The sequence below is a fragment of the Hipposideros armiger genome, unplaced genomic scaffold, assembly GCF_001890085.2.
Source record: "Hipposideros armiger isolate ML-2016 unplaced genomic scaffold, ASM189008v1 scaffold_252, whole genome shotgun sequence".
Lineage (NCBI taxonomy): Eukaryota > Metazoa > Chordata > Mammalia > Chiroptera > Hipposideridae > Hipposideros > Hipposideros armiger.
The window spans coordinates 1,033,919-1,060,405 of record NW_017731602.1 but is presented as its reverse complement, the minus strand read 5'-3'; the positions used below and the strand labels follow the sequence as shown (position 1 = coordinate 1,060,405).

Here is a 26,487-nt window from a genome sequence, read left to right as displayed (position 1 = left end):
ATCATGCTTATCTATTACAATTCCATTGATTCCATTCCCACTTTCTACTCCATGTCCCGTGACTATATGTATATATAATTACAGTTGACATACAGTATTATTCAACATCATCTTCAGAAATACAGTGCGGTGGTCAGGTCTCTACACCGACGATGAAGTGGTCTCCCCAACAGGACATTAGTCCATCTGGCCCCCTAAGAAATATTTACAACATTATTGATATGATTTCAATCTTCTTAAATTTATTGAGACTTTTTTTGTGTCCTAACATGTGGTCTGTCTTGGAAGATGTTCCATGTGCACTTGAAAATAATGTATTTTCTGCTGCTTTAGGGTGAAATTCTCTAAAAATATCAATTAAATCCACCTGGTCTAATGTGTTATTTAAGGCCTGTTTCCATGTTGATTTTCTGTCTGGAATATCTGTCCCTTGGTGTCAGTGGGATGCTAAAGTCTGCTACTATGATTGTGTTACTGTCAATATCTGCCTTTATGTCAGTCAATATTTATTTCATATATTTAGGTACTCTTCTGTTGGATGGATAGATATTGACTACGGTGATGTCCTCTTCTTGGTTTGATCCTTTTGATATTATGTAATGTCCTTCTTCATCTTTTGCTACAGCCTTCGTTTTAAAGTCTATTCCAGCTTATTTCTCTTTTCCATTTGCATGAATTTTTCTTTTTTCATCCCTTTTCTTTCAGTCTATGTGTATCTTTGGATTTGAGCTGGGTCTCTTGTAGACAGCATATGCATGGGTTTTTATTTCTTCTCGTTCAGCTACCCTATGTCTTTTGATTGGAGCATTTAATTTATTTACATTTAAAGTGATTATTGATAGGTACATAGTTACTGACGTTTTATTATTCATATTTTTTATCTTTGTTATTTGTTTTCTCCTTTCTTCTGCTTCAAGAACTTCTTTTAACATTTCTTGTAATACTGTCTTGGTGGTAATGAATTCCTTTACCTTTTTCTTGGTTCAGGAGCTCTTAATCGCTCCTTCAATTTTCAATAATAATCTTGATGGGTAGAGTAGTCTTGGAAGAAGGCCTTTTTTTTTCTTTTCATTTTTTTGAATAGTTCCTAACATTTCCTTCTGGCCTGCAAAGTTTCAGCTGACAGTCTTATGGGAGCTCCCTTGTAAGTAACCAGTTGTCTTTCTCTTGCTGCTTTTAGGATTCTCTCTTTATCTTTAACCTTTGTAAATCAAATTATAATGTGCCTTGGTGTGGACCTATTTGGGTTCATTTTGTTTGGGACTCTCTGTACTTCCTGGGCTAGATTGTGTATTTTCTTCACCAGGTTAGGGAAGTTTTCAGTCATTATTTCTTCAAATAGGTTCTTGATCTTTTGCTCCCTCTCTTGTTCTGGTACTCCAATGATGTGAAGGTTGTTATGTTTCATGTTGTTCCAAAGTTTCCTTAAGTTACTGTTGTTTATTTGTTTGTTTAAAATTAGTTTTTCTTTTTGTTGTTCCAATTGGGTAATTTCTGCTACCATGTCCTCTAAATAGCTGATTCGATCCTCTGCTTCATCTAATCTGCTGTTGATTCCTTCTAGTGAATTCTTCTTTACAGTTATTGTATTCTTTATGTCTGACTGGTTCTTTTTTATGGTTTCTATGTCCTTCTTTATGTTTATTATGTTTTTGTAGATATTCCCACTAAGTTCTGTAGGCATTCTTATAACTAGTGTTTTAAACTTTGTCTCTGATAGATTGGTTGCCTCCACTCCATTTAGTTCTATTTTTGGAGGCTTCTCCTATTCCTTTATTTGGGACAGTTTTCTTTGTTTCTCATTCTGGCTGCTTGTCTGTTTGCTTCTATGTATTAGGTAGATCTCCTACTTCTCGCAGTCTTTGCTGGGTGGCGTTATGGAGAAAGGCACAGTTTTCCTGATCACCTATGTGTGTGCTTCAGGAGTGTCTGTTGTGTGTGTTGTGTGTATTCTCCTGCTGTATTTGAACCTTGATTGCTTTTGGTGTGTCAGTGGGTGGGACGACTCCCTGTCTGACTGACTGTGAGGACTGCCTATGCCCACAGTGATCTGCTATGTGGGGGCTGACCCACAGACTATTGTGCTTGTTGAGACCACGCTTTGGTTCTCTGCTTGTTAGGCTAACCAGGTAGTGCTCTAGTGTAGTCTGAAGCCAGCCTGTGGGTATGTTTTTCCTGGTGTCTATTAGAAACGGCTCCTGTGCAGGCCAATGTCAGCTTTGCCTGTGACTGGCCCAGGGCTACCTGGTAGGAGCTACAAAGCTATATGTGGTTGGTTGCTGCCTGTGCTGGGCCTGGAGGTATGTGGTGGCAGCCTTGCTGTGAACCGAGGCCTCTGCAACCAGTATTGAGCCTGGCGCAGCTTCGAAATTGTTCAGGGACCCCTAGGCCTGTTGTAAATTGCTGTTGAAAGGGCCTCCGTAGGTCCATGGGCTGGGGTGGTTGAGCCGGTGTTGAGAGTGCCTCCAGCAATGCAGAACTTGGTAAGTGGGCCAGAGTCCTAGGGAGTCATGAGGTATGGCCAGTGTTTTTCATGAGGTTAATGCAGATTCAGTTCTTACATCAATGCATGGCCTGTGACCACTTTGCAAAACACCCTGAGAACAATGCAGCCATCCACAGCTTGCCTGGGGCCTGCAGATCCCCAATATCTGCCCAGAAAAGGCTGTAGCTACTGTTGTGACTCACTGCCAACCACCAAAAATTCTCTAGGCAACTGCGGGTCATCTGCTGCTATAAAAGGCTTCTGCCATTTGTGCAGCAGGACCGGCCGCCCAGCAGCTGCAGTGCTCCTGGTAATACAGTAACAGCTGTGTGGGGCAGGGACTCAGGGTATCAGCAAGGTTGTGTGCATGCGTGGATTTTACCAGATCAACACCGTCTCAGATTTCGCCCTTTGTGAGAGCGTTCAACATAGGAAAGATGCTGCCCTCCTACAAGCTACACGTGAGGCAGGCTCCACACAGGGCAAATGGTTTCTGTCCCTCCAGCCCTCGTCCTGAAGCCACACAACTCAGTCTTTTCTGGTATGTCTCCAGCACCCCTCGAAGTGCTGCCCTTGTACTGAAAACTAGGTGAGTGTTTGTAAGCAAGTTAGTCTGTATGAGGTCCATTTAAGAGGGTGCCTGGCTTTCCAGCCACCTTTAGTCTCACAGGGATGAACAGACAGAGTCCTTGCTGATTTTCAGTGCCAGATGTTGTGGGAACTCCTCTTCCAGGCAGAGGACCCCTGGGCTGGGGAGTCCAATGTGGAGCTGGGATGCTTCCCTCTTCTGGGGGAACCTCTGCCACCAAGGTATCCCTCCTGGTGTTCAACCGCTATCTGTGGGTTTGGAGTCAGCCCATTTCGGTCTGTGCCCCTCCTACCAGTTTCATGTGGCCTCTTGTTTATATCCTTAGTTATAGGGCTCTGTTCAGCTATGTCTTCAGATGATTCTTGAGGTTGACTGTTCTGTAATTTCTTTGTAATTTTGGTGTAATCCTGGGAGGCAGTAGGAATAGTGTTTACCTAATCTGTCATCTTAAACCTTCTCCCTGGGGTCAAAACCATTTTAAACATCAAGAATAAATAGCATCACATTACTGAAAATTGAAATATTAGTTTCTAGAAATGTGTCCAAAACATCTATCAAATTATTCATTCAAAATGCCAAAATTTTGAAGTGGTTTATAAAATTCAACAAAAAACATATGTTATGTAACATCATGTAAAAGAATTTATACAAACGATTTGTGTCAAAATTGAGTTTCTCAAAGTCTGAGGTATCGTATGCTGCCTTCACACTATGCTACAAAGCTACAATACTCAAAACAGCATGGTATTGGTGGGAAAAGAGATACAGACTATTGGAACAGAACCAAGAGCTCAGCTATAAACTCATACATACATGGGAAACTAATTTTTGACAAGCCAAAAACATACAATGAAGAAACAAAAGTTTCTTCAATAAATGGTGTTGGGAAACCTGGAAAGCCACATGCAAAAGAATGAAACAGCATAGACTGAAAAAGAATAGATTTCTATCTGACACCATACACAATAATTAACTCAAATAGGATTAAGCACTTGAACATAAGACCCGAAACATAGAAGAAAATGTTGGCACTGAACTTATGGACCTGGTCTCAGAGGGATTTTTGTGAAGTTGACCTCAAAGGCAAGGGAAGTAAAAGAAAAAAATTAATGAATGGGACCACATGAAACTCAAAAGCTCTTGCACAGTAAAAAAAAAAAAAAAAAACCAAAAAAAAACCCCACCCCAAAAAAGAAACCCCAACAAAACAAAAAGGCAATCAACTGAACAGGAAATAGGAGAAGATATTTACAAATGATACCTTCAATAAGTGGTTCATATCCAAAATATATAAAGAACTCATAAAACTCAACAACAGAAAATAAATCTGATTAAAAAATAGGCAAAGGACTTGAATGGACAATTCTCCAAGGAAGACATACAGATGGTGAACAGATACATGAAAAGATGGTCAACATCACTAGTTATAAGGGGAATGCAAATCAAAACCACAATGAGATACAACTGCACACTTGTTCGAATGTCTATTATCTATAAGACAAGAAATAACAAGTGTTGGAGAAGATGTGGAGAAAAGGGAACTCTCTCACACTGCTGGTGGGAATGTAAATTGGAACAGCCTCTATAGTAAAGAGTATGGAGGTTCCTCAAAAAATTAAGAATAGAGCTAACATATGACCTAGCAATCCTTCCATTGGGTATCTACCTGAAAAATGTGAAAACACTTATTTGTAAAGATATATGTACCCCTATATTCACTGCAGCACTATTCACAATAGCCAAGATATGGAAACAACCTAAATGTTCTTTGATGAATGATTGGATAAAAAAGATACCTATATATAATGAAATACTATTTAGCCATAAATAAGATGAAATCTTGCCATTTGTGACAACATGGATGCATCTTGAGAGTATTGTATCACTGAGGTCAGGCAGAAAAGGACAAGAGCCATATGATCTCACTCATATGTGGGACATAAAACAAAAAGCAACAAATTAATGACAAAAGTAATGATAAAAACAAATATACAATTTAAAAAAAACCCAACACATAGATACAGATAACATAATAGTTACCAGAGGGGAAGGGGAATTGGGGGAGGATGAAGAGGGTAAAGGGGGTCAAATATATGGTGAAGGAAGACTAGACTTTGGGTGGTGAACACACAATAGAGTATTCAGATGTCATATTATTAAGTTGTATACCTGACATTTATATGTTATTAACTAATGTTACCCTGATAAATTTAATAAAAAGAAAATATTGAGGTTCTCAATGCAATAAGTTGGATTTAATAAAGAAAATGTATGAAGCAGTTCACAAACTTTAAAATTCAATGTCGTCTATAATTGAATATTTAAGTATCACACTATTATTAATGCTATATTAATAGTTGTGAAAGGGACATTTGAGTCCCCACTGAAAAAGAAATTTTCCCTTTCTCATACTCCTCTAATGCAACATATGAACTGCTTCAAAATACTTACTACAATCTGCCTAATATCAGAGTCGCTGATAAATATTTTGGCCTCCCCATGAGATTGTGAGTGATCTCTTAGAGAATTAGAGATTCTGACTTTTATATCCCTATATCTCACAAAGTGCTAGGGCAAATATGACATTTTGTAACTAGTGCTCAACTGAATTGAAATGTGAAAAGATCCATTCAAAGCTGGGTCACTCAACAGGATACACTGTCTTTAGTTTCAAGATACATTTGACATATTGATTTGCTCTCATGGGAAATTTCATGTGCCTTGTGTAGAAATTATGTATTATTCTCTTTTATCTTTTATCTTTAATATCTAGCACTTAGGACAGGGAACAAAATCAATGAAGGTGTACTAACAGAATGAAATCTATAACTGATATTGTACTTTATTACACTAATAGTTATTTTAGGTATCTTGAAAGTGCCAAAATAATTTAAAAGTAAAGGCATTATGCAAACAGGACACTTAGAGGCAAATACCTCTATTTAACCCAATCATTCAGTCATTACTTCCTAAATTTGACATCTAGAATTACCATGTACAGATCTACCTCTTCTCAATGATATGGCATCTAGTACTGTAAGGAATTCAAACCTGCTCTCAATCTGCTTTGGCAAATATAAGAATGCAACTGATTATAATGACGTGTAAGTAAATACATAAACATTTGTTGAGGGATCACTACTTGTTAAACAGTAGGCAGGTGGTCTTTATACAATTTGTGGGGTCAAATATGGGGTAAAATGTTTAAAGAATTAACCTCCACATCATCTCTACTAGGGCTACCCAATAAGGCCATACAGTCTACACACTACACAACTCTAGGTGGTGCCATATAAGAATTATATCCCCGTAGAGTTGTGAAATGAAGCAGTCCTGTCTTATACCATTGTTCATCCATCTATGACACCATCAGTTCTAAAAGGTACCACTGTTTTATGTACCATTAAGAAAAAAAAAATGTTGCCAATAATCCATGATATGCCATTAATTTTTAAGATGCATCCCCAATTCAGAGATGTTAAAATGTGATAAAAGGTTTTAAAATCAATGAAAAAAGGTGTTAATCTGAGTAATCTTCAATTGACTGAGCTATATATGCACAAATAATAGCCTTTCTTTGATGGCATTATTATATATGCAGTCTGCACAAGACTTTTTTCACTCTCCTGTGTGAAATCGAAACAAAGAACATTAGGAGTGAATGCTGTATAGTTAATATAACTCACGTATAATGCACCAAGATTTTCAAATTTATATTTTTCCTCTTATCCTAAAATTGTGTTAGGAACACTGCTTCAACTAACTAACTTTTAGGTTCAAATATAAATTACTTAATGGCCACTTATCCCTTTTGCTGTCTACTAACACATACACACACACACACACACACACACACACACACACCCCTCTCCCTTCTTACCCATACCCCCTCAGCTCCATCAGCTGCTGAGACAAAGCCTAGAGAAGCCACTTCTGAATATGAACAGGGGGAAAAAAACTGGTTCTAATATAACACTGCAATAACAAGAATGGTAAATGGAAGACCTAGATCCCAGTACCAGCTTTGTCACTAATTATAGTGCAACCCTGAGCAAGTTATATAATTTCTCTTAATCTCAGTTTCCCCATATATATCTAGAAATAAACTAGTTGAACTTGGTGTGCCTCTGAAAAATACTTACCAAATTTCACATATTATCTTTTGACACCATATTCTGGTAGAATCCTTCTCCTATAAGTAATGTTCTCGCTAACAGTAAACAAGTGTGGGCTGAATGAATTATACACACTCCTTTTAATATGGAAAAAATATGCCTCACTGCCAAAAATTTAGAACAACAACATTGCAAAATACCTGAGCTCCTCTTCTCAATAATATAACTAAAAGAGATTTTAGTTTTGATAGATTTACTTAATTTATCAACGTAAAATCTGAATTCTAATGTGAAACTTTATCTGTTGGTTCAAAGTTTTTTGTAAAAATGTATTAATCCATTACATAGCCCTGGAAATTACTGGTATTATTGTTATTGCTCTGGTAGAAACATGAAAATTTGGCTCCGAATATTTAAAAGATTTTCTAAAAGAAAAATAGTGACTGTTAAAAAATGTTACTTTTCTCCTTATCACCTCCTGTGGGAGAGAAAGTTTTCTGAAATTTTAGACACCATATTTGGTATGCCATACTACAGCTTTTAGGAAAACAAACCCAGGTATAAGAACCATTTTGAGGACCAAGAGAAATTAGGGGCAGTCTTGGTAGATGAACAATTAAGATTAATATCCGAAGCTAATTTTGTCTTTTTCCGGGGTTCCCTAAATGATCCACTAATTACCACTTATTAGCTATTATTTTTCAAGGAAAAAAAGTCAATGTTTTTTCTAGTATTAAATTAATAAAAACATTAAGAATAACATTAAGATTATATAAGTTTGAGATGGAGATAGAATTGATACATAATGGTGTTTTAAGCAGTAATTTCATGCTCCGAACAAATAAACCTAAACATATAATTTCATAATGTTTACAAACGCACATATTTACAATTCAAATTGAAATGAGATGGCTCTATAATTGAAATATTCAAGTCACTAAATATACGTGTTATATTGCCTTACTAGGTTACACATGAGAGATGCACTCAGAAGTGCTTACATCCAATGATAAAGCCATAGTATATATATATATATCTGAATACCAGAGTGGCTAAACACCAAAGGGTATGGGCGGGGGAGCAACATGCTGATGGCTGAGAACAGGTCTAAACTTACCTAAAGACGACATGAAATCAGAGTAGGGATAAAAAAAATGATCGCCTGCAGTAAACAACACTTTTGAATTAACTATATAAGCTCATTCAGGCTTCCCCTTCATCTCCTTCTACAGTAACTCCAAACTACTTTGCAGTCAAGCTACTCACACATCTCAGATGAATAGTTTGGGATTTACACAAGAATAATGTGTGAGGGTATCTTACTGCCAAGGAGAGAATATGGGTCCTGGATTCTGCACTCAGTCTATCTACTCATTGCAACCTTCTAACAACAGTCTTTGAGTAAACTGTTGCATTATGGGAAATACTATTTGTCTTTTATCACAGCAATTGCCTTGCAATCCAAGACCCATTTATCCATTCACTTGTGTGTGTGTGTATGTGTATATATATATATATATATATATATATATATATATATATATATATATACAGAGAAGAGAGATCTTTGAGAACCATTTGTGGAAAATGTTCACTATTGGCAGTGTAGTATAGTGGGCAAAAAACAGGCTTTGCAGTCAGAAAGACTTGGGCTCAAATCTTGATTTAGTTACTCTCATTAGGTATATGAGTAAGTCTATTTATGCCTCTGAGTGTCATTTCACATATCTATAAAGTCAGGGAAATAAATGACACAATTTTCAGGATTACACAAAGAAATAAACAGCAGCTGCTTCTAACTAGACAAATGGATATACAGGGTCCCAGCTACGGGGGAGCGAGTTGGAGGCAGAGGGTTTAAACATGTCCCTTCTTCCCAAAAAGGGGGTGGAAGCTGTGAAAATGCAAGGACCAACATTTGTAAACAAAGCTAAATAGAAGTATGGTAATCCAATTGTATTTTAGACAGTTACTGTCACATATTCATCTTAGACAAGAAATAGGAGGAACCCAATTTGGAGAGCTAGGAAGAGCATGGCTTCAAAAATGGAGAGAGACTCAGGGGCAGATGCAACTTAGACTGTACATCAAAGATATTACAATAATTAGAAACATTTATTGAGTGAATACTATGTGCAAAAACCCTGTACACATGTGCTAGACAACAGCACCTAGCTCTTAGCCACTAGAATAAGTCTAATGCAAAGTAAGTTAAACGTAAAACAGGGAGACAGCACCAGTAACAGAGCTAGTAGAATATGGTAGGAAATTAGGCCCCAGCTGGATGGCAGGGATAATGATCTGAGCTCTCCTGAGAAGCAAGAGGCCACCCATTTCAGGGAAAAGAAAGAATGAAAGTTGTAGCTGCTAAAATCCAAAAATGGACACATGACTCTCCAGGGCCTCCTATTGTTGGGGAAGACCAGTTAGACAACAAATTCTACATCCTAAAATTCCACTGGACTGGTCATGTGATCTTAGTTTCAGTGCAGGTGGATAATAGGTGAAGCCGTCTACATAGAGTGCTCCCTGAGTCCAGATGAGAGGAGTTAACACTGGATAGGCCCAAATCCCTTAATAAACCAGTCCTACTCTGTTCTAGTTTCTCCATTTCAGCTTCAATAGCTATTCATTGTAGTTTCATGTTGCCTAACATATCAACTGAAAAACGGTTCTTTTTCTAATCTTATAAACTGCGTTCTTTCATTTCTTCTTTCATTGAACCCTAGAAAAAAGATGTAGACCAGAGGTTCTAGAAATGTGGTCTGCAAATCTCTGAGGGTTCCTGAGACCCTTTAAGGGGAGTCTGTAAAATAATACTAATACATTATTTGTCTTTTCATTGTGTTGGCATTTGCATTAACAGTTAAAAAGCAATGGAGAATAAAAGTGCCTCTGACAGCATGGATCACAGCAGTGGTACCAAACTATATGAGCAGTCCTTGTATTCTTCACTGCCACACACTCACAGAAAAAAAAAAAAAAAAAAGGGAAGTTCACTTAAAAAATGTCAATGAAGGGCCGGCTGAGTGGCTCATTGGTTAAGAGTTGGCTTGGGAGCACGAGCACTGAGCAGTAGGGCCACTGGTTCGGTCCCCACATGGGCCAGTGACGCTGTGTCCTCTACAGCTAAGATGGTGAACAACAGCTCGACCTGGAGCTGGGCTGCCGTGAGTCGCCAGCGTCAGGGTAGGCTGCAGTAGGTTCCTGTAAGCTACCGTGAGGTGCCAGCAGCAAGCGTGAGCTGCCAGAGCCGCCATGAGCAGCCATCCAATGACCAGTGACCGATCTGCCTCACCTGGGAAGAGCACAATGATAATACCAACATTGGTCAGTGAAGCGACGCCCTTCACAACTAGACTGAAGCACAAAAGGGTAGCAACTTGTCTGTTCCATGTCCCTGATTCCCCAATGTTGTTCATTCCTCCAATTCCAGCCCCCCCCCCAAATGTCAATGAAGCAGTAAAAATTACTTTTCTTAAATCTCAATTCCTGAGCATATGTCTGTTAATATTCTGAATGTAAACTAGAAGGTATATATAAAGGACCTGCAAACCAAACTATGTTCTGATGGTTATCTGGAGGAAAAGTTGTTGCACAATTTTTGAGTTGTGAGCCACAGAAACCACATTTTTAATGGAACACCGATTTTATTGTAAGACTGATAAACTATGATCATTCAGATTTTGGTATCTGGAAGCCATTTTCCTGAACATAAAGTAAACCTAACAATCCAAAGAAAACAACAAACAATGTTTGTTACTAATGATAAAAATTGAGCTTTCTTGTGAAAATTAAAATTTTTGAGAAACTTGTATCCTCCCTGATAAGCTTGATAGTTTCAATTCTTCAAAACTTTGCAGATGAGATTGGTAGTAATATTAATAGAAAGGATTTTTTTTGATGCTACATAATAAAATACGTCAACATTTGGAAGATCTGCATAACTCAGTGAAAACAATATTTTCCAAATGACCAACACATGATGTTATAAAATTGTACATGGGTAAAAGATCCATTCCAAGTACAACACAGACCAATGAATTTTCATGAAACAATATGAAATGCTCACTGATATGATTTAGATTTATGTAGCAACTAATCTTTAAGAAACTACCTCTTGTTGAGTGTTGGTGTAGCATCAAAGAAGAATATACACAATTTTCTGAAAAGGCTATTAAAATAATCCTTCCTTTTACAACTGCATATCTGTGTGAGCCCAAATTTTCTCCAGAAATGTCAACAAAGACAATATATCACAAGAGAGTGAATGCAGAAACAGATATAGGAATTCAGCTGTCTTCTATTAAGCCAGACATTAAAGAAATTTTTTTAATGCCACACTTCTATGTGTTTTTTGTTTTGGAAAATATAGCTATTTCTCATAAAAATGTTACTTATATCATTATATAATGGTTTTATTATTGTTATTTTAAAATATTTAATGTTTCTGTTTAATTATTTTTTTCTGCAAACATCAGTAGCTATAACTTCCATAAACAAAAACACTTAGTGACTTTAATAATGTTTAAGCATGTACAGAGGTTCTGAGATCTACAGGTTTGAGAAACACTGATTATAAACCACTTGGTTAAGACCTCATTCGGCCATAATTCTCCACATATTTCCAAAGTAAAAGGGTGTAGGGAGGGAAGAGAAAGGAAAGAGAACATACTGAATAGTAGGTATTCCACCGGTTGTTTTCATATATGTTAATTTACCTCATTTATTCCTTACAACAGCCTAAAAGCTATGATTATCCCTATTTTACAGATGAAGAAACTGAAACTCAGAGAAGAGTGGTGATTTGCCCAAAGTCACAGGTTGAAAGTGTCAGAATTAAGATTATAGCACGTATCTCTTTGATTCTGAACTTCTTATTGTCTCCACCACATCATATTTATAGCAGAATCACCACATCAAAATTGGCCAATAGCCAACTATAACCCATAAATGCAGAGATATTGTAATTTCTATTCAAAATATCTAATTATTTTACTAATTTCTTATTCTTCCTTTTGGCTTGTATTTAACAAATCCAAAGAATGCTTGGTACTCTCAATAATGGCTGTTATTTGGGTTTACAGAACATTGCATTAATTTTCTGAGTGCTGGCATACTTTATACTACATGTAGTATCACAATTCTTTCAAGCTCATGCTAGTCAATATCAAAGGGTAGATTTATATAGTGAAAGTCTGTCTCTTGCTTTTTAGGTTCATGTAAGCGAGCATTTATTTAAATATTCATTCATCAAATACCTATTAAAAATCTACTGTGTTTACTAGGATTTGGTAGCATGAAACACGAAAATACCAAGATTGATTTCTGATGATTTAAAACAGAATAATGACCCTTTTAATGCTAAAATTAGACAATTTTGTGGACAGGTTCTCTGTAATCAGGTTTGATCACAGTTTCCCTTTTAAATGAAAACCATAAAATGAAGAAACTAAGTTATGGTTTAGTGAACATTTAATGATTATATTAATACTGCTTTATTGAGCTTTTAGAAAATGCAGTAGTAATAGCAGTGATCTTTTATTAGAGACTCACTCTTATCAGGTGGGAACCACTTATCTCCTGGCCTCATGTGGAGCCACTTCAGCTAGAGTAACATTCCCAGTTTCTTTCCCCATCCCTTGCCCTTTCTCTCCCACAACAGGGTGACTTGCCTGATTAGTACATTTGGGAGAAGAAACTGGGCATGTCTGACTCAGCCATTCTGGGCATCTTTCAAATCTACTTGCAGGAAGGACGCATTCCAGCTTGCTTCCTACTATGTGAAAGGTAAAGGGGATGTTTGGAGGATGGGCGAAAATTTGTTTCCGGGGAAATCAGCCACAGCTCTGAGCCATATTTTCCAGTTGAAACATAGCAATTAGTAAAGCTGGTGTTTTGATCTTCTATCTAATTCTTATGTCATATTGCTCACTGTTCAAACTCAGGAAGGTAAGACAGGAATATTATTTTTGGTACTAGGTACCAAAAGATACAAGGGCAGGTAGGTACTTTGAGAATTGGATTCTTTCTCAATTGATTCTGAACTTGAGAGATGACAGGATATTATTGGCCCTGAATTCCCAAGACTCTGCGCCAGATACTATGTTCACTTTACATATATTATTATCACTTCATTTTTCAGAGAAAACATTGAGGAGTAGGGAAGTTCACTTGTTTGAAATCACACTACATTAAATGGAAGAGCTGGTCTATCCGACTCTGCACTTTTAATCTTGCCTCCCTACTATCTTTCAGCAATGGGTATGGTGCTGAATGTTACTGAGACACTAAAACAGAAAATAAAAAGTTATTATCATAATTTGCCTTCAAAGACTACAAGTTCATTTGGAAAAATGTAAATGCCTTAGAATGTAGAATATGTTTAAAATAGTAAATTCTTACATTGATTATTAAGTTACTAAACTAAGCCCATTATTATTTTCTGTTTCCAGTTATATTTTAAAAGATTTTGGACTAAGGCGAAAAAAAGGAAAAGATATAGCGTGATTGGGGTATTCCATTTCTGAGGGAAGCAAAATCTAATATGAACAGCAGCAGCCCCTGGTGGTCTAAGGGGAAAAATAGTGTATCTATAATTATGGGGTGGAAATATGTTTTTAAAAGAATATATGTACATATTTAGCCACTTGACTCAGTTTTCAACCCAACACATTAAAAAACAGATGCTTTAAAAATGATCTGTTGGCAAGATGCTTGTTATAATTTTATCAGTTGAAATATTAAAATTCATTATGAATTAATTAACACATTATATAAAAATAAAATGTTTTTGTTTTATCGTTTTACAAAGTACTATAACCAGTGGTGATTAACACTGGAAATTTTGTGTATCTTAATATGTGTTGCTCAAAAGGAAACTAAATTTATAGGATTACCACTAAATTGATGACATTTTCTGTCTTCACTCTTGAATTCAGTTGGCAGATGTTTTCGAGAACAAAAAATTCTGTCTTATTACAAAACATATTAAGCAGGTTTTCCTGCCAGGCATGTCTGACATGATGTTTATTGCCTAGACCAAATCAATCCCCTTAATAAGCCATAATATATGCCAGAAAGTACATTATTTCATATTTAAGGAAAGTTGCCACATGAAACAGTAAGTACTTTGATCTCTCAAGCTCTGCTCCTAATGCATTAGAAATGTGCTACATAATCCAATAATTAGTCATATCTATTTATACTCATTTAGTAACTAAAATATAATTATACTTTGGTAATCTTAAAGTTTTAGACCTGTATTCAACTTTAATTCTGCCTGTGTATACTAGATATGTGTAAAATTTGAAAGGAGATTTTGGCCAAAGAAAAAGAAAATTCAAATACTTCAATATACTAGGAAAATAAAATGGTTCCAGAGATTAAACAATCATTGATATAAGTAAATTGAATTTGGTTGTTAAAACACTAGATAGAAATGGCTCCAGTGAAATTAGCACAGAAAAGAAGAGGTACAGAGAAGAGAGGATATTTATTAGTCTTCACCAATATTTTGGACATAACCCAAGTCAGAACATCCAAAACATATTTTTTAAAAGAAAGCTTCAGTTTATCAGAGTTGGCTGCTCCTGAACAATTACAAAAATTCACATGAATGCTGAAAATATCAGTCAGAAAACTAGACGCAAAATATCTCGCATGTTAAGGAATAAGATTTTTATGATGGATGTCAACAAGAAATCAATCCATAAATATTTGAGTATCTTCAATGTGTAAAGGCAGGCTCTGCCAAGATTCCTATTATGTATATGTCTCCTCCCCTTTTGGGTTTTTCCTTGTGTGGCCATATTATTTCCTTTCCCTCTGCACTTCTTGCATTTATTATTTTTTTCTAATGTTCTGGGTCTAATCCTTCTCCTTTACTTCCTATCACCACAGCCCACAACTAAGTCTCTAAGGGAAGAGTTATTCAAGCAGTTGCAACCCAGTATTACATAGATCAGCATTAAGTCACTTTTGCATATATTCCACCTATGTCCTACTGTAAAGTTCTTTTAATTGAACTTCTCCCTTAGTTTGAGTATCATCCTCTTATGTTTCAGTTTGATACCAGAATAACACTCATTTCGATGCTGCAGGTCACATTATCTAGGTATCTCTAGACTAAGACCTAGTGTTTTTGCTTTGGTTTTCTTCCAGGGGGCTGGATTCTAAGTGAGCGGGATTAGTATCAGTTCCTGACTCTCTCACAGTATGCTCTGTACTATTGTAAAAACTAGCTCATATCTGCTTATCCTTAAGCATTGACATGCAATTCTAAAATCTATAAAGCATGCTAAAAGATCCCAATGTTTGTGGGAAGATCCAGTGGAAAAGCATAAAAGATAAATTGGTAATATTAATAATATTATGAGACAAAACCACAAACAACATCTCAAGTTAACACATGATCAATTTCATATAAGTTAACCAATCATAGTAACTTCCATGATTCATACTAAGGAGAGGTCACTGATCATGGTGAGTGGAAAAGGTGGGATATCAGTTTGGCACTACAACATGGATAGAATTTGGATTAAGGTAAAGAACAGGAAGGAAAGTTACAGATCCCATAAAGCGCCAAGTGTATATAGGGTGGAGCAAGTACAGCGGCCTGGCTGTAATCTTATCAGCAAGTGTGTAAAACAGAAACAGTAGTAGGTCAGCATGAAATATTACCATTTTCATCCATAATTTTAGCACCATGATGATGTAGCTAAAAAGGAAAACAGGATATACATTCAGATGAAAATGGGTAGATCAATCAAGGTATCAAATAATACTTTTTATCATTAATTTATGGAACGTATTCTCAGCCACTGGATTGGGTAGGAACCAACAATGTAATTTTTCTTTTTTTTGGTTTGAATATTTCCTCGCAAAAAATCAAGAGGCATGCTTTAATAACGCAGGGCATATGTTTTTTTTTTTTTAAATAGGTGTTTGGGATTTGAATCCTGGCTCCACCACATTATTTATCAAATAAAAGTTTACTGTGAAGGTCCTGCTAGATCAATCCTTATTACAAAGGCTCTATTCTAGGCTCTGGGTACACAGCAGTGAGCAGAACAGACTTAGGTCCCTGCTCTCATGAAGCTTATAGCAAGAGCTCTGTGAACTTGGGAAAATTACTACATCGTGGACCTACGGTTTCCTCATCTGGAAAAGTCGATCAATATTAGTGATCCTATTAAAAGAGAACAAACATTTTAATACATAATACAATTTTTATTTATTATTTGACATTATGAATATATATGATATAAAATTGTTTATAGACAGTGAATAGTGTCTATTAAATGATATTGAGTCAAAAATCTATATAATCATCAGATATAGTTTACTATATCATATCATGATTTTATTATAATTGGTTTGATTTTCATATTTCAGATACATATTTTGTTTTCAACTAGTTAGAACAATGAAGTAAAGAAGAAAGGGGGTAAGAATGCATAGTAATTAGAAGTCCTGGTTTTAATACTTAGTTCTACCATTTATTAGTTATATGACCCTAGACAAAAATGGACCATCTGTTTAGCAGTTTCCTTAACTATAAAATAACTATATCATTTTTGATCCATTTATGTCACAGGGTTGTTTCAAATAATAAATAATCAATTTGAAAATGTAAATGTTTAAGAAGTATATAAATAAAAGTTAATTTATTCCCATCACATACCATGCTCTGTGTCCGAAATTTATGAATACTTGTTATTTGGAAGTGTGTAGAGGAAAGGAGAGTGCTAGAAGTCACTTCTCAAGTGGATCAAAATCACCTAAGAATTAACGCACCTTACACAAAAACAAGCATTTTTTTTCTTTCCTACTATAGGATCATGCCTTACTATATAGCAGTATACTTGAAGACTATCAGCTTCACTCTGCTATTTTGCACAGTTCTGGAAATTTTAAGAGAAAGGTGTTTATTAAGAAAAATAACATTTCATAACTAAGACTATCATGTATGAAGTTGTGTCATCTACATTAGTCTATTTTTGTCTTTTAGTACTTTCATTGGGAATCTAGACTGATGAATGAAATGGGATAAAAAAGAAAGAGGCAAAAGACATGATAAGGAAACAAGCAAAAATGGCAGAAGTGTGAAAGAGATGAAAGAATTAAAGAAAAATGATAAAGACAAAGAGCATATCTTAACAATGAAGCAACATAAAAAGAATTTTTTTCCCTTGGTGTAAGAAAGAAATTGATGCAGGAATAAACTAAACATGTGAAAAACAGAATAAAGAAAATGTACACATACAAGAGAACAAAAGGTAAAAAAAAATCAAAGCAATGGTTACAAGATAAAGAGAAATTAGAAAAGAAGACATAAAACCTACAAGACAGATGTCACAAGTAGATGCTTAATCTGTACATATCATAGGCAAATAAAAGAAACTGGTTAAGAAGAAATAAAACACAGTATACAACATCATTTTTTGTGTGCATTTCACATAGGCAAGTGAATACTCTCAATGATTTGTATATTTCAAAAAAAAATTATACAATTTGTATTCGGAATCTGGTTATCAGAGGTAGTTTTTTAAAAACTGACTGAGGATGGTGGTTGACTGGATCATATAACAGGAAGCTGAGGACAACCGTTTAAAGAAGGTGATGACGACCCTGCTGCCGTCATAGGAAAAGAAGGCAGTAATATAACTGCAGCGTAACAAGCAAGCTACTTACTGACTTGAAGTCTAATCATTGTTTTCGTTTTTTAAATAAGGTGCTTTTCAGAAATTTAAATATTGTAATCTGCCAAACTTTTGCTTGACTCGCTGTGCTTTGGGTATTCTTGGTCAGGACACATATTTTTGGGTGCTGAGAATTTATATACTGCTTTTACTACTGCTTACCTGTCATTATGTACTCAACAGACTGACCTATAACCAAATGTCTTGAATGTTTGGAGTATAATTCCCAAAAGTATAGCGATTATGCCTTGGACTAGAAGTGTATTAAAGAAAATAATTTTGAAAGCCAGGTTTTTTCCCCTCAAAAGTGGTATGAAATATTTTATTAATGAGCTTCTCAAGTAAATGTAAAAAGAGCTCAAGTTGAATAATCTCAAATTTTACTATTTTACAGTATAATTTATAAAATGTTAATTTGTCTGTTTAAATGTTCTGAATTGCTCACTTTTGAAGAAGATATCAATTTACTATTTTACTTACCCAGTAGCATCTTGACATGCTTTACTATTAAATGGTATTTCTAGCATCCATAATAAGGGCTATCAAAAGTGCATGAGTCTGTCCCATATATACGTATAATGCAGTGTGTATGTATGTGTGTGTGTGTATATATATATATATATATCTCGTGTGTGTGTGTGTGTATATATACACACACACACACACACACACACACATATGTATCAAGAAGAATGTGTCAAAGTACAGATACAATTGTTTTGTGCCCACTACAGAATTCGAACTCCTTGAGCAGTACTGCTATAATGATTTCATGCTGCTAGCATTACAAAGTGCAAAGGTTCAATGGGTAAGAAAAGAGCAAAGGACAGAGTTCCCTCATTACACTATCCCTAAACTATTCTAGCTTAAATATTTATTAAGATATTAATTACTCTTCCTCCCTCCATCTGCCTTCAGAAGTTAAGCTGAGACACCGTGGATGGATGGTTGCTCTTAGGAAAACAATGCATTAAAACTATCACCCCCCAAGATGAAGACGGATGTTTTGTATGCTGCACTATTAATTGCTTTTGAGACATATAAAATATAACACTGATATAAGAATAACGAGTTTGTAATTCTAAATAAAAAACAGAATACATTTCATTCATGTAGCAATGGAAAATGACTAAAAATTAAAGAATTAAGTTTCTTTGCAAAAATAAACAAAATAATTTATATGAAATAAAATATAAAGAAAATAATGAAGGAAAGTAATGATCTTATTTATTACTTACTCTGATATACAACTGCATCATTTCTTTTTCTCTTTGAGGGTTACGGTACTTCTCATAAAAATCACGTCGCTTCTTTGTTTCTTTAGAGACTTTATCTTTTCTTTCCCGTTTTTCTGCTGGTTCATATGAACTATCAGAAGATGACTTTACACGTATCTTTGGCTTTTCTACTTCAATATAGTTTTCATTGGGATTGAGTACTATTACTCCATATCCTTCCTGTTTTGAAAGCAAAGAAGACAGCATAATTTAAACCTAGAAACGATTTCAATTCATAAAAAAGTTATTAAAATCCCATAAGTTATTTAACATATTTGCATATTCATTAAAATATTCCATTATTTTATATAATCTTGTATAAAAGGTTATAGTTTTAATTTTTCTGAAAGTCATTTAAAATTGTTTGCCAAAATTGTGTATGTAAATAAGCATAGATTATATATATATATATATATATATATATAAGAACAAAAAGACATACTTGTAACATGAAGATTATAAAGCTTAAATTTTAAAACAAGCACTTCAGATCTTCCAGAACCCCCAAAATGATTGAAATAAATTATCAAATAAAAGTACATTTTCAAACCACATTAATATTTATAATATATACTTTGAGAAATGAACCTCTTTGAAATTGAAGTTTACAATTTAAACTGCATTTTGTTGGATTTTCTTTCCTTTACATGTGCCTTAATAAGCAGTTTTTATTTGTTTGAATGATAAAAAAGAAATATAATCTAACATTCTACAGATTTACATGTCTATATAATGTCTACCTGAGCACCCTGGACTTTTTTCACGTTCTTCTTTTAGGAGGCCAAACAAATCATAAAACAGAATAAACTAATGTCTTACTATAATATATGGAAGCAACTCTTTAATCCTGAAATTTCTTTCATTTTTCAACTATCATAAAAATTTCTCTTTATAGAGAACTAATACCAGGAAAAAAGTTCCAAAGTTTAAAATACAGCTTATTGAGCTGTTAAAACTTTTAAAAAACATGTTGTCCTGTCTGGTTTAATTTTCACAAGGCAAACATTTCTGTGATTATAATTAAGGAAACTTTGTTATTTAGGTTATGTTACAACTGATGGAATATTCTAACCCTGAGAAAATAGAAAATCTGAGTAAACAATTACTACTGACAAGCATGCACAATACAAATTTTTGAAAGTGTTATGTATCTTATCTTTTGAATTCTGTACTTTGGGTGTCCCTATTTTACCTTGTACAATCCATAGGGTCATACTTAAAACATTATGATAAAAACATCAGAGCTATGGAAAATAAAGCTTTGAAAAAAATCATCCTTACTAAAAAAAAAAAAAAAAAAGGATATTCGTTTCCCAAACTATAATTGTAGACTCTTCTACTGTTTGAAATTTAACTCTTAAAAAAAAAAAAAGCTGATAGCAGTAATAATAAACTAATATTAGTACAAACTAAATTGTCTTATTTTTAAATATGCTACATTGCTATATGTAGTTGGATTTTTCCTTAACAGTTGATTTCACAAACTATGTACAAACTTCACTGGGATTGTTTAAACTCTTCCCGCTCCACTCCACTAATCAGATAATATTATTGTCTAAAACCATGATATGGTTTGGAGATTTTGACGATCATTGAAATTCTGATTTTAGTGCTAGGACTGTTAATTAAGATATAGTTGTTTTACATATATGAAAACTTTAAAAATATATACCAAATTGATTAACAAAATACCACATATTCTTCATACATGTTCAAATAAAACTTTTAGATAAATACCTCTTTCATGAAAAGCTTATAAAATACTTTACAAGATTTTAAATTTAAACGTTCTACATCAAAGCACAAGAGAAGGCTTTTTTTTTTTTTTAAGTTTCTTAGCTGGTAAGTCAAAGTTTTACCAACAAAAGATATTTTATTTGGTCCTGCTTTATTCTAATCTGTATAGCTATTCAAAAGTCTTGTAATTCATTGTAATCACTGTCAGGTAGACAGATTGTCACTTGGTGATTTTCTACAGTTGGACACACTTGACTAGTTATTAAAATCACATTTGAAGGAAGTTCCTACCCCTCTTCCTTGTGCCTCTTACAACTTTTCACGCCCTTCTCAAATTTCAGCTATAACTTCTCCTCCCACCAAAAGTAAGTTAAAGAACATTGTTGCACTCTGCTAAACAGGGTGAAATAGAGGCATTCAGTACACTGTCTCTGGTGTAAGGAACATAGTCAAAAAAGGTCACCATAGGCCAAAAAGAAAATTGCCTCCTTACTAGATTCTGTACCGAGAGTAAGTGGTCTCCTGTCATGTTTCTTCCCTGCCTTCTCTGAGTGAATTCAACTTTAAACACACACACACACACACACACACACACACGAGTTAGAGTTAGCAAGCCCAAAATAGAATCTTAGCATTCTTAGACATGAAAATAATGATATACCAAATTTTAACGATAACTCAAAATATTTCAAACACAAGGTAACAAAGTGGGACTTTAATAAAGTTGATGGAATATGAGCATCATCTTTGCAAAATGAATGAATTTCCAATAAAGATAAACTCTCCAGACAACATTTATAGTTACCAGAATTATAAAACTCTTATCCTAATTTAAAACTAATCACTAGAAAAAGTATTTTCATAATATCAGGTTTATTTGAGCAGGACTTTTTACTTCAATGTTTGGAAATCATAGATTGAAAAAATTTTGTGTCTATTTGATTTTAAATGGATTCTGAAATTTGATGTGTCCCATCTAAATAAGTATAAAAACCAGACACACATACATCATCAAAGAAGTAGTATTTGTCTAAGTTATTGATTATGTAACTGAAAATTACATGACTCATTTGTCCAATTTTATAAAGACACAATATCAATTTTTCACCGAGGCATCAACACATGAAAAATGATTCTATTTTTAAATCACCACAATATAAATCAATTTAAGGAGTTTTATTATTTAGATTTCAACAATGAATGTTTCTCTTTAAACACCTGAATTATTTGGAAAATATTTTATCATTTAGATATTTCATACTGCCAATTTAATTAATAAAATAACAATCAAGAAATATTCAGGAACATTTTTTGCAGAAATGAGAGCTAATTTTAATAAATGTCTTTGTTTCAAATTCAATTACCATCCAGTAAAATCTTACATTTTTCAATTAAAATTTTCCTGATAAATTAATTAATGCAATATTCACAGAGACCATTCATAACCATTTTATAATGAGTAGCAGAAAGCTAGTGCAACAAAATAACTTAACTATCCTATTTACATGCTCTAATCACAGATATGCACTGAAACTTCAGCTTTGCCTCCTTTTCTCTGTTACACATAAACACTGTTAAACAAATCCCTTTATATAATAAAGCTACAAAGATTTTTGTCATGTCAACATTAATATATGGAAACCAAGGAGTCAAAGCAAATAGACAAAGTAAACAAAGCAGACAGCATCCAGCAGTTAAATTTAACCATGTTAGGTAGAAAAATATCAACTTATATCTTAAAAAAAATCAAAATAAATACTATTTAAAAAGTTAATTCCTTCTATTCCTGGTGATTCCATCAGAGCACCAGAAATAAGTAAAAAAAGTCCTAGTTTGACTTTTAACAAACGTATTCATAAAGTTTTACAAAAGTGTTCTAATACAATATTATAAAAGAACTGTGTGTTGCCATTCTAACAAGGAGGTCTCCATTACTAATGCTTAGAACCTTAAACATTTGATATTGAAGTATTCCTTTTTAATTATTCCTTAAGCATGCTAAATTTCTCATAAGATAAAAAGTTAGGTCATTTCAAATACACATTTGAAGACTTTTGTTATCTTTAACAAGATAAAATGATAAAACTGATTATCTAACATTCTACAACTAAATAATAAAACTCCTGGCATTTTTTTTATAATGATTAACCCAAATCAATTCCAATACCCAAAATTTCAAGAGACAAAGCATACATAAAGTTATTAATTAACTCCTATGTTTGAATGCACAGTCTAGTAGACATCAAGAAAGTAATCAAGAGGACAGATATTGGTAAAAGTAAGTTTTATCTCTTTATCTCATGGCATTTTGTGTCGTTTTGTAGCTATAGCTGTAGTTTCATTTTCAGGCGGTGTTTATAAGGTATAAACCATGGAATCTTAAACAGGAACCCTCAAAATTTTATTAGTAGACATAGTACTTTATTCAGCACAAGTGTTTGCTGTGATTTAAACAGAACACACAGGCCTCCATGCCTTCTTTACTTTGAAGTCTATAGGTGCACTTACCAATAAATAATAGTTCATTTATCATTCAATCAAAAAATGATAGCTTAGGTCAGAGAGGTCTAAAACAGACAGGTGATGCCAAACTCACAGAACCAAAGAGGAAATCTTACTAGAGAAATTAAATCAGTATAGAAATGTACTTATCAAGAAGTTTCTACAAATAGATATGATTTTTAAGTGCCTGATTAAAAACAGAATGTACTTTTGGCCCCAGAAGAAACCTTGTGAAAACTAAAGCTGTATCTAAGTTGATTTATTTATTAATTACCAATTATAAGGAAAATAAAAAATAGGAGCAAATTCTACATCTTTTCATTCTCTTGTGGTTGGCTAAATAAAAAAAAAATGAGCAAAAGTACGCAACTCTGCATATTAACCTTCCAATACTGCAAGCCACATATGACCAAAGGGGTTAGGGGCCAGAGTAGAATCCTCTGACCTATGGAACTATCCATTTTGGTCTTCAGGCAAGGCTCTGTAAGAGATCATTTCACACAGATTTATCAATCATATTTTTCAAGTTCAGCATTCTATCTGCTTGGTTTGAAAGAAGATAGGTGCTCATCCTCAAGGAAAATGATCCCAAGGTGTTTTATCTATAAGCTACATCTACCCATGGTTAAAATGGACAAACCACTGTCCATTCATCTTTTCTGAAAGATGTATGTTGTGTTCATTCTCATCTTTTTCACAAGAAGGGTATGTATATGTCACTGTTGCAACATCCTAGGTGCAACAGTGAGATGAGGTCATGACAACCAATCAGAAGTCACTAGTGAAGCGTTAAAGTAAACATAGCTGTTGGAGCTGCAGCTCTGCTTGAAAAATGCCCCCCTCCATTATTTCAGCAATTTTCTCAAGACGTGACCTGGGACTGAAATGCCTAAAATGTCACTTGACTCCCTTTTGTGCTTCCTCCCAATATGCATTTAGGTAACAGCACCCTGCTAATATTTATAAAATGTTTGTCACAGCCATGCTTCAACTTGTAGCTCCCTAAATGTTGTATTCCATGGTATAAAAATACCATAATATGGACCAACACAGATTTTCCTAGTGAGTTTCCAACTTCAAATAGCTCATCAAGTTAGTCAGTAAAAGAAAACATGCCACAAAAAGTTTTCAGAGGACCACCTGTTGTCTATTATTTTTACATAGCACTTACTCATAAATCATAACACAGGGTAATTAATCAAGCTGTCAAAGAGAAGGTCAAAGGTTATATGGTAGAGTCAGAAGGTCATGCATGGGCTGATAGAGGTCAGGGTCACACTGCATTCCTCATTATCAAGTTGGGATGAGAGACGGCCCAAGCAAACAAAAGTGAAAGCAGATGGAGAAGTGAGTGGATAAAAAAAAAAAAAAAAAAAAATTTAGGAAGATATGACATTCAGAAAGTCTTCACATTTATAGAAGAGCTTTAAAAAAAAAAAAAAAAGAAAATTTCACAAACAAAAAGAAAAGTGAAAGAAGACTGTCAGCTGCCTTCAAGTAGAGAATAGAAGAGAAAAGAAATAAACTGAAATGTGCTCAAAAGAGCTCAAGAACATAAAGAAACTATAGTTTTATTAGTTAAATAAGTTGAATATAACTTTTCTTGGCCATTTTATTAGTGCACACTAAGCAATATTAGAAAACATATGTTTGCTATCTCTATACTTTCCCTAGTTAGTCTGCTCAAGATAAATTAAGGTAAAGGCAAATGGTTCCAAGGATAAAGTACGATTATAAAAAAAAAAAACCACTCCAAAACTTATGAGGTTATTTTTCCCCTTTAATATTGTTTCAGGACTACAACATGGATGCAAATAGCTTTAAGCTACAGAATAGATAATTTTTGAGTATGATACAAAGATATCCACAAACATAAACGCATCATAAAAGTCCTTTTGAATAACCAAACAGTTATAAAATATTTTATTATTATGCTGGCCTGAATTAGATGCAGAAAACTGTGCAAAATTAGCTGTCACCCTTTGCTCAAAATCTTTGTTAATCTCATTTTGAATGTTTGCAGCTTTATCAACACATGCATCAATGTCAGCTCCTTGGTTACTGAACCGCTATAGTTGGAAGAAGATATAATTAAAATGTTTTGGCACAGAAAAGGTGAAATTGTATCTTCCCTTGTTCCCTGAGGAGTCTGTAAAACATGAAGGATATATTGACAAACACACACCCTTGTCTCCGGTTCTGACATCCCAGGTCATCCAAATGCTATTTATTTTAAAACATTCACTTTGAACTTATCCATATTTTCGCCTGCTCTGTTTCTAACTTTCTCTAGGTTTTAGAATATTATGTTGCTTAAACTTCACCAATTTCTCTTCTAATCATCAGTATCTTATTAAAGCATCCTGTAAATGTACAATAGCATTACAACAAACATTTACCCCTCACTATCAAGGACAGAAATATGATTTAATACTATAGTATTATGAAATCTTTTATATTCTTTGCTTCTCATTCTTATAAAAAGACACAAATATACACCCACACATTTACACATTAAACTAAAAAGAAGTAACAAGCTACAATTGTTGCCCAGCCAATGACAGATCAAAATCCCTAAATGGATATAGGGGAACCCATAAGACATACCTCCTTTATTAGATGGTCCCAAGTGGACTTGGATGGACAAATTTATCTTATGAACTTCACTGTTCTGCATGTCAGTTATGCCTTTATGCTTAAGAGTGTTGAATGAAAGCCCAATGTTGTCCTTACTTCTTATTAAAATCCACTATAAAATTGTGTAAATATCATAGCCATCAAGCTATAGATGGTGGGAACATGGTTTTTCAAAATATTATCACTCTGACCCCATCAGATACCATAGAAACATATGCTTCAGTTTTTAAGTTATTCTTAAAACCTGCTTAAGAACCATGGTACATAAATAACTTTATCTTGAAATATGCCACCTTTCTCTTTTTTTCCCAATTAAAATATCATGTTTAAAACATTTTTGTTGTTTTTTTCAAGAATATATCAGAGCTTTGCTTGTGTTTCTCAAGTCTACTGGCAAAGATGAGGACATAATGAATGATCTCAAGTATTCACTGAGTCAATA

The 26,487-nt window shown here is 34.2% G+C and overlaps 1 protein-coding gene across 6 annotated transcripts in view; it reads right to left on the bottom strand.

Annotated features, from left to right (window-relative positions):
* Positions 1-26,487, bottom strand: part of ARB2A (ARB2 cotranscriptional regulator A) — a 450,108-nt gene that overhangs the window by 227,209 nt on the left and 196,412 nt on the right. For all 6 annotated transcript variants that reach the window (XM_019655916.1, XM_019655919.1, XM_019655914.1 and 3 more), the window contains one exon: positions 19,131-19,349. In XM_019655916.1, the coding sequence (XP_019511461.1) occupies positions 19,131-19,349 (219 nt within the window). The remainder of the gene's footprint in view (positions 1-19,130; positions 19,350-26,487) is intronic.